This window comes from Nematolebias whitei, chromosome 13 (assembly GCF_014905685.2).
Source record: "Nematolebias whitei isolate Nwh7 chromosome 13, NemWhi1, whole genome shotgun sequence".
NCBI lineage: Eukaryota > Metazoa > Chordata > Actinopteri > Cyprinodontiformes > Rivulidae > Nematolebias > Nematolebias whitei.
This window is the reverse complement of record NC_056510.1, coordinates 2,193,026-2,201,979: the sequence shown is the minus strand read 5'-3', so window position 1 is coordinate 2,201,979 and position 8,954 is coordinate 2,193,026. Positions and strand designations below refer to the sequence as shown.

The 8,954-nt window shown below is 48.4% G+C and overlaps 3 protein-coding genes across 4 annotated transcripts in view; 1 reads left to right on the top strand and 2 right to left on the bottom strand.

The window, feature by feature from the left end:
- insig2 (insulin induced gene 2) overlaps positions 1-8,954 on the bottom strand; it is a 65,483-nt gene that overhangs the window by 13,746 nt on the left and 42,783 nt on the right. The window lies entirely within an intron of this gene.
- On the bottom strand, positions 3,911-6,863 carry si:dkey-251i10.3 (uncharacterized protein LOC553498 homolog). Its single transcript, XM_037686750.1, has one exon. The coding sequence runs from the start codon at positions 6,804-6,806 to the stop codon at positions 4,293-4,295; it is 2,514 nt and encodes an 837-aa protein (XP_037542678.1). The 5' UTR covers positions 6,807-6,863; the 3' UTR covers positions 3,911-4,292.
- Positions 8,416-8,954, top strand: part of ccdc93 (coiled-coil domain containing 93) — a 17,605-nt gene continuing 17,066 nt past the window's right edge. For both annotated transcript variants that reach the window (XM_037686752.1, XM_037686751.1), the window contains exons 1-2: positions 8,416-8,535; positions 8,707-8,820. In XM_037686752.1, the coding sequence (XP_037542680.1) occupies positions 8,449-8,535; positions 8,707-8,820 (201 nt within the window). In that variant the 5' untranslated portion in view covers positions 8,416-8,448. The remainder of the gene's footprint in view (positions 8,536-8,706; positions 8,821-8,954) is intronic.

Here is an 8,954-nt window from a genome sequence, read left to right as displayed (position 1 = left end):
GGGGGGGGGGGGGGGGGGGGGGGGGCAGCATTCTCAACCAAGTACCGGTACTTTGCATTGTTAACATGAATTTTTTATTTTTTTAATCAAACCTGAAAAAGCTCAGATTTGAAACTGGAACAAAGTTTCTTTATGATTTTTGAAAATAGCTGCAGATGTATATTTTTTGAATAATCCTTTTTTTTGTGTATTTTGGTAGAATATGTGTGCACGCAGCATACAAATTCACCCCCCCACACCACCACACCACCACCTCCCCGGCTCTTGTCTTTGACAGGCCCCTGAATGTGCATGGTTTGCTGCTCTGCCTCGTCTCCTCAGCAGCTCTGGGAATACCAGAGTCAGAACACAGACACGGCTGAAAACAGACAAATGAACTGCTGAACACAGGTACTGCACCCCCCCCCCCCCCACACCCCCCTCCCCATCAGAAACAGGGACACGTCCTCACAACCAGAACAATGAACATGTTGTGCTAACACTACATGCTACAGAAAACACAAGAGGGTCTAATACTTCCTAAAAGATGAGCTGACAATTTGTTTAAATTTATTTCAAAATGGAACAGAACAGAAAACAATGTCAGACAGATACACAGATGTAGAACATGTAAAGACAGATGTAGAACATGTAAAGACAGATGTGGAACATGTAAAGACAGATGTGGAACATGTAAAGACACATATGAAACGTGTAAAGACAGATGTAGAACATGTAAAGACAGATGTAGAACATGTAAAGACACATATGGAACATGTATAGACACATATGGAACATGTATAGACAGATGTGGAACATGTAAAGACACATATGGAACATGTATAGACACATATGGAACATGTATAGACAGATGTGGAACATGTAAAGACACATATAGAACATGTATAGACACATATGGAACATGTCAAAGCAAGGTACATGTAAAAACACAATTACATAAAAAATGTAATACTGTTTGTAACAGTAATACATTTAAATACAACAAAAAACATTAAAACTGTTGCTAGTAAAAATACATGTAAAAACTGTTGTACAAACAAAAACATAGGCACAGTATTTGTAAAACCAGTATTACTTGTATAAAAGTGTAAAAGCAGCTTCACGTGTGTTGTATTGAAAGAGTTTAATAAAAACAGCATTATATCTAACAGCAGTGTTGAACGTGTATTTGTAAAAACTGTGGCTTAGCAGCGCTGCAGAAACCATCTGATCTGTAGTCTGTGCTGTGGTGGTGGGCTTTCCAGGGAACGTTGTGCCAGCGTGTGCACGTGGGTATACATGTGTGTATACATGTGTGTATACATGTGTGTATACATGTGTGTGTCCTGCGAGCAGGCCTGCGGGACAATGATTACAGATGGGTGGACGTGTCCTCGGCCAGGGACGGGGATTCTCATGCAAATCAGGGATGCTGCCCAGTAACACTCCATTCTTGTAAAACTGAAGAATATAAGATGGACCGTGTTGGCTGTACTGGTGAGCTGTACTGGTGAGCTGTACTGGTGATGCTGTACTGGTGATGCTGTACTGGTGATGCTGTACTGGTGATGCTGTACTGGTGATGCTGTACTGGTGAGCTGTACTGGTGATGCTGTACTGGTGGGCTGTACTGGTGAGCTGTACTGGTGATGCTGTACTGGTGATGCTGTACTGGTGATGCTGTACTGGTGATGCTGTACTGGTGATGCTGTACTGGTGATGCTGTAATGGTGATGCTGTACTGGTGAGCTGTGATGGTGATGCTGTACTGGTGATGCTGTACTGGTGATGCTGTTCTGGTGAGCTGTACTGGTGATGCTGTACTGGTGATGCTGTACTGGTGATGCTGTACTGGTGATGCTGTACTGGTGATGCTGTACTGGTGATGCTGTACTGGTGATGCTGTACTGGTGATGCTGTGATGGTGAGCTGTACTGGTGATGCTGTACTGGTGATGCTGTGATGGTGAGCTGTAACTGCACACAGACAAGGTCTCGGCCCAGAACTGATGTAGCGGGGACGTTTCAGACTGGATGTAGAGCGTCACCTACTGGTCTCAGGCTGCTGCTGCTCAGATCTGTAAAACCAGATCCATCCAGACATGTTCTTCCTCTGCTTGGTGGGCCTTCGGATGTCCATGTGTTGTGATTTAATTTCTCATTAAACATACCTCTGTTCCCTCATTAGAACAGATCATTACGGCCCAAACTAACCCGATCTCTGGCTTGGATGAGTCCCCCCCCCCCCCCCCCCCTTTAGATCTCTCCTCATGCGTTACACTTCACTGAGAAGAATAAAAGAGCTGAGTCTCAGTCCGAGGGGCTTCATGTGAGCTCGGGCTGCTGCTGATTGGCCACCCCCAACACGCCGCTCCTCCACAGCACAACCTGTCACTGTTAATCAGGAGTGGGCCGGGGCTATCGGAGAGGTGAGCCCATTGCTATTCAGGACGAAACAGATGATAAATCATTTGTACATAATTAGTGCTCAGCAAGGTTACAACTGACACGTATTTTCATCTTAATTAGGAGGGAAATTTGTTCCATTAATTTAATTTGGTGTGCATGAGCAGCTCGCACCTAACTGAGTTAATCTTCCACCTGTCAGGGTGGGATGGAGTCCGGCCTCAGATCACACAAGAACAGTTTCTTTCCTCACACATCTCCAGAACAAAACGTGAAGCTGCAGCCTGGACCGCTTCCTGCTGGCTCAACAAACGGGCCTGAGGTGATGGACGCCGCTGCCACCAAACCTTCTAGTCCTCCTTCATAGAAGAACGTGAACGTTCTAGTAATTAGTTATCAATGTAATGAGCCGAGACATCAGCCATGGGGTACGAAGTGTGGAGAAAAACACGAGCTTTTGTCCAGACTAGGCTTTTAGCCAAACAAGGCCCGTGGTGTGTTGGTTTCAGGTCTTGATTTAAAAACAAATACTGATGTGAAAGAACACCAACTAAATTAAACATCTAGACGTGTGCATGACATCACTTGTTCCCCATCACCACGACTGGAGTCCGGAGGGGACTGGAACAGAACCTCCATCTGTCCGTCCTGAGAGCGAGATGCCTTGAAGAACAAGCAACATGACTCTAAGGTCACCATGTATGTAACAGATCACTGAGGTTCACAGCCCCGCCCGAAGAGCTGCTGCACCTAAACATCAAACCTCTGATCACCTGGAAACCTTCGTGAGGGACTGATGGCTAACCTCAAATCAGGGCGCGTCCACTGAACTGCTCAGGGGCCAGACATGTAGTTGTTATTCTCATTGTTTGTTTCTTGGTTTAAAATCTAGTTTTATTTCAAATTAACTCGTTGTTGGACCGGACTGAGCTCATCCGTGGGCCTGATTTGGCCCCAGGGCCACCATTTGAACACCCCTGCCTTAAATGATGTTAGCTGTTGATCCAAAACGTTTCATGACGACTGCGTCCGTCCTTTACACAGTATTAGTATAAAAACTGTATATTTTAAGTAATTCTGATTTTCTTTCCAAAGAATGGAATTGAATCCAAATGTTTCCAAACTCGTATTTTTATTTTTCCGTACTTATAAAAATACTAAAACTAAATTCCAGATGTTGAAAACTGTAGAAACAAAAAACACGATCAAAGAATAAATCTGAACGTCCAACTCTCATTAAACCTCATTATTTATAATCTTATATTATTGGGACTATTATTCATTTGATTGTTTGTCCCCGAGTCGTTTCGGTCTCAATTATTTTTTATTTAACAATAAACTTAAAAACGTGTAAATGTTTCAACCATTTTAAGACACTTAAAAATAAAATGTGGTTGAAAATTCTGTTGTCAAAACCAAAGTGAGGCGTCCAGCTGTAGCTGCTGCACCGTCACGTCGGAGGTCCTCGTTACATTAGAGCAGATAAACGGGTCAGCTGATTTATCAATAATTAATTAAACTCCACAATAAAAACACGATAAAAACTTTGAACATCTCAGATTTATTTCAGACATCAGGCTCAGAGTTAAACAGCTGAACTGTCCCTTTAATGGGCTTCTTGCATCGTTTCACCCCAGTGACGTTCACCACCCACGGCCATGACGTTGGTCTGTTAGCAAAATATCTCATCGAGTTTAAACCTACAGTTGAATCATGTTCAGAGTCAACGCCATTCAAGATGGCTGCCGTGGCTACAACAGCTAAGCTAACAGACGTTAAGCTGTTTGACGTGGTAGTAGCCGACAGTCGTCCTCGAGGCAGATAATTAAAGCTGGGGGGGCGACTCGTCCAGGACCAGCCAGACCGGCACATAAACTGACAGCAGAATGTTTCTGAACACCCCCCAGCTTAACGTGGGGTGTTCTGGCTCTTGGGCTCCTTCAGCAGCTCCTCCTCGTCCATGGGCTCGATGACGACGCCCAGCCGGGTCACCACCCGGGGCCTGGTCACCTTCTTCACCGTGTGCTCCGTGTTCCAGGTGCGGCCCAGCGGCGAGCGGATGCAGCTCTCGAACTGGGCGCAGGTCTCGAAGGGGAAGGGCAGCGAGCTCACCTGGTGGAGGCCAACGGAGCCGGTCCTCTTCTCGGAGATGATCACGCTGGGGAGGAGGCGGTCCTTCCTGGGCGGCGGCGGCGCCATCTTGGTCCTGAACCTTCGGCGTTTCTTTGTGGACGGTTTGATGCCGAGCCCCCCCCACTCTCCCCAGCCGGGCAGGGTCAGGTCCAGGACCTTGGGCTTCCCCGCCTCTTCCTGCTTCCTTTTGTCTCGGATGAAGTCGGAGACGACGTCGTCCCCGGCGAACGCCTCCCGGATGAGCCCCCGCTGGTCCAGCTGCTCCTCGGAGTCCATGATGGTCGGGGCCAGAGGCACCGCGAGGACCTTCGTCTCTTTGGTGAGAACTTCTCGCAGCTCCACGCCTTTCCGTTTCCTGCGCGGGCCTGCTGGACGCTCTGACGGAGGGGGTTCTGGGGGAGGGGCCTGCAGAGGCATGGAGGGTTCTGAGGGCGGGGCCTGCGGGGGTTCTTCAGGCAGATCTTCAGCATCCTCCACAGACCTGATCCTGATCAGGCCCTCCTCCAGCTCAGCTGAGGCTTCACCTGCTGCTGCAGGAGCTCCCAGGTCTTTGGTTAGTCCTCTGAAGATCCTGGTGAACTCTGACAGCCCCGCCTCCTCCTCCTCATCATCAGAAGTCTCTGCTTGTTTCTCCTCAGCTTGGACCTTCATCACCACCACCTCCTCATCATCAGAAGCCTCTGCTTGTTTCTCCTCAGCTTGGACCTTCATCACCACCTCCTCCTCATCATCAGAAGCCTCTGCTTGTTTCTCCTCAGCTTGGACCTTCATCACCACCTCCTTCTCATCATCATCAGAAGCCTCTGCTCGTTTCTCCTCAGCTTGGACCTTCATCACCACCTCCTCCTCATCATCATCAGAAGCCTCTGCTTGTTTCTCCTCAGCTTGGACCTTCACCACCACCTCCTCCTCATCATCATCATCGACGACGATGACGTCTGCCGTGTCAGAGTCCTGAGCCTGACGCTGTTTCCTCCTGAGGTCCATCTCCCTCAGAAGCACCTCCTCCTCTGGCTCCTGCACCTCCTCCTGTTCCTCAGCTGCATCCACAGCCGTCATGCTGCTCATCTTCATCTCTGTGGACTCCTCAGAGAGCCTCCCTCTCATCCAGGGGTTGGAGGAGTCCTGCTGGAGCTCTGCAGCGTTCACAAAGTCCGGCAGCAAGTCTGCATCCCCCTCTTCCTCCTCCTCCTCCTCCTCCTCCTCCTCCTTCAGTGAAGTCACCAGTTTCTGGGTGAGCTCCCGGTTCACCTCCAGCTGCTCCTGCATGGCTCTGCGGGCCCCCTCGTCATATTTGGCCATGATGGCTCTGGACCGGGCCCACTTGCTGCTGTTCTGGTGCTTCAGGGACATCCTCTCCTGCATGCGGGCCAGCTCCATCTTTTTCAGCTCCTCCAGGGCCGCCTCCGGGTCCACCTTCACCATCTCCTCAAAGTTCTTCAGGAGGTCCTTCCTCTTGGCCTTGTTCTGCACCCTGTGGTACTTCTTGCTCTTGATCTTCTTCTCCCTGCGGGCCTTGGACTCGTAGTAGGACTGCAGAGCCCGGGCCTTCTGCAGCTCGGCCCGGCGGATCTTGGCGTCCTCCAGGCTCATGGCCCTCACAGAGGCCTCCTCGACCGGGGTCAGGACGGGGTCGTTGATGGGCTGCTGGTTGGCAGACAGCAGGGCGAACACCTCCTGCTCCAGAGGAGTCTGGGCCTTCCAGCCCGTCACCACCCGCTCCATGGGTCTGGGTCCAGACGGTTCTGGGTTGAGGGGGAAGCGCAGCTGCTCCGCCATCTGGTTCTGGTTGATGATGCTGGTCCAGCGGCTCACCTCGGTCGCGGCCTTCTGGAAGGCCAGGTCTCTGTGAATCCTCTGGGTCTCCTGTTTGCTCAGGGGACAGTCCACGGTCCTCCTGCTCTGCTGCAGCTCCTTCAGCTGCTTCCGGCTCCGGGCAGAGACGGCCGGGACGGCCTCCACGGTTCGGATCAGGTCCGACAGCTCGACCTTGTCGGACCCCCCCTCGGCGCTCACCGTGAACTCAGACATGTGAGTGGCCGCCTCCGACCTCTCCCCCAGGGTCCTCTTCTTCCCCCCGAGGGCGCTGATGGCCTCCAGCAGCTTCTGGTGCTTCCGTTCGTTCTCCTCTTCGTCCTCAGCGCTGCTGACGTCTTCATCGTCTGCGCCATTAAAACCATCGTCTTCATCGTCGTGGTGGACTACAGTTTTCACCCGGCTGCTCCCCGGCTCCTCCGAGCCCTGTCTGGACTTCTTCTTAGTCCCTCTTTTCTTCGAAACTTTCGCCATGCTGGAGAAACACCGAACTTCAACAAACGCTGACCACGTTAGCCGTAAACTGCGAGGCTACCGCAAAACAGCCGTAAAGCGAGCGGAAGTGTTGAGAAGCGCCTCTCCCGCCGAACAGGAACGGCCACTGACGGCGCTAAGCGAGATTTCTGGCTGCCATCTTGAGAAGAGCTTTGTGCGTTTTTAATCAATCAATCAACCTTTATTTATACAGGTAAATCAGGAGTTGTGTTGCAGTTTGATGCGTCATCACTGTTTTATTTAAATAAACATTTATCATCGATAATGTGAGGACTGGGGAGCAGGGTATTCTGTAACAACTCTTGCAACAAGCCTGATTAAGTTCTTTTTTCGTTCAACCTTAGACTCATTTACAAGAGAGACCTGTTTTAAACAAAGAACACAGATCAAGTACACAACAATAAACAGCCATAAAATGCATATAGAATGAAAAACAACTAAAAGTAGTGTTATAAAAGAAAATTAAAACAAGCTATAAAGCAACGTAAAATAGTAAAAACAGGAACAATGCGTTGATTTTTGCCATGAGCAGAACAGTTGTTTAAAATCCCTTAGTGGTCAAAGGTCGAGAGCTTCAGATCTTTTTACAAGATGTTCCAGGAAACAGGAGCGGAGTAGGAGAAGGTCCTTTTGTCTAGTTCAGTCCTCACTGAGGGAACACTGCAGGTAATGATGTCCTGAGAGCGCACGCTGTAGCTGCACTCACACAGAGACATGTAGGAGGAGATGTATGAAGGCAACAGACCAAGAAGTGATTTAAAGATGAAAATGTACCAGTGAGAGAGTCTGTGTGAAGTTAATGATGACCAGATCTTTACAAGTCTGATTAGTTAGCTCTTCTACTACTGTATGGAGTTACATACCAATTTATTTCTGAAGTGCTTAAAATACAACAAGTAGCCATCCGAAGTGCTGTACAAAATTAAAAACAAACAAAAAACAGTAAAACAATAAAACAACTAAATTAAAGTTAAATTATCTTAAAGTAACAACTTAAAGAGGATAAACTTGTAGTGGGTGATAATAAAAACATGAAACCACAATATTCTTTAGGGTATCCTGTGGGTTAGGGTCCGGGCCCAGAGTGGGGTCACCTTCTTTAACCTCTGCACCACAACACCCCCTTATTTAAAATAAATAAATGTAAGAGAACAAATCTGTCAAATTTAAAAAATCTATTACATTCATACCAAATTATACTCCTTTCAGCTCAGAGCTGTGTGATTAAAAGTTATTTTAACTTTAAATTATATAGTCAAACAACACAAATTACATTTAAATATAAAGTATAATCTGTCTTTAAAATGTGATCGTGCACGGACTTGTTCTTTAATGTTTATGTGTCGTCACGTTGTGGTTGTGTTGTTGTTCTGTTTTCAATAAAGTTTTAGGGTTGCCAAATAATAAAAAGACGACAAACGTATTCTTTTTATTTGACCCAAAGTACTATAAGTGTTGAGTTAATTTTGTTACACAGAAATCTCCAAGCCATTGTTCATTTTGACGTTTCATAAAGTATTGTGCAGAAACTGAAACGATCATTGCTGATCATCAGTCACGCTGAGCAGCTGACAGGTCATGTGACAGGTCACGTGACCTGTCGTTAACGCTCCGGTCCAACATGGCGGCGGCTGCTTCTGTCTTCCACAGACTGAGGACGGGATCCAAGATAGGAGCCCAGTACGACCAGGAGGGCAACCTGATCCAGGTACGATCTGATCCGGGTCCGCCATCAGGGCGGGTTAGCTAGCATCACGGAGCTTCCGCTAAAGTTCGGCCCGGTCCACGGAGGGAGCTCAGCGTGGGAGTGGAGCCTGTTGGGGCACGATCTGTTCCCACAGAGCCTCGAGGGTCAGTCTGAGTTTGTGTCTTCATCCAGGTGGAGACCAGAGAGGATGAGGAGCAGAACGTGAAGCTGGCCGAGATCCTGGAGCTCCTGCTGGCCGCGGGCTACTTCCGGGCCCGGATTAAAGGCCTGTCCCCGTTTGACAAGGTGTGCAGAGGACACGCGCACACACACGCACATTAAACCCTAAAATGTCTCCTGTTGCTTTGACTGTAATATTCTCTCAGCTGGTGTGTGTGTGTGTGTGTGTGTGTGTGTGTGTGTGTGTGTGTGTGTGTGTG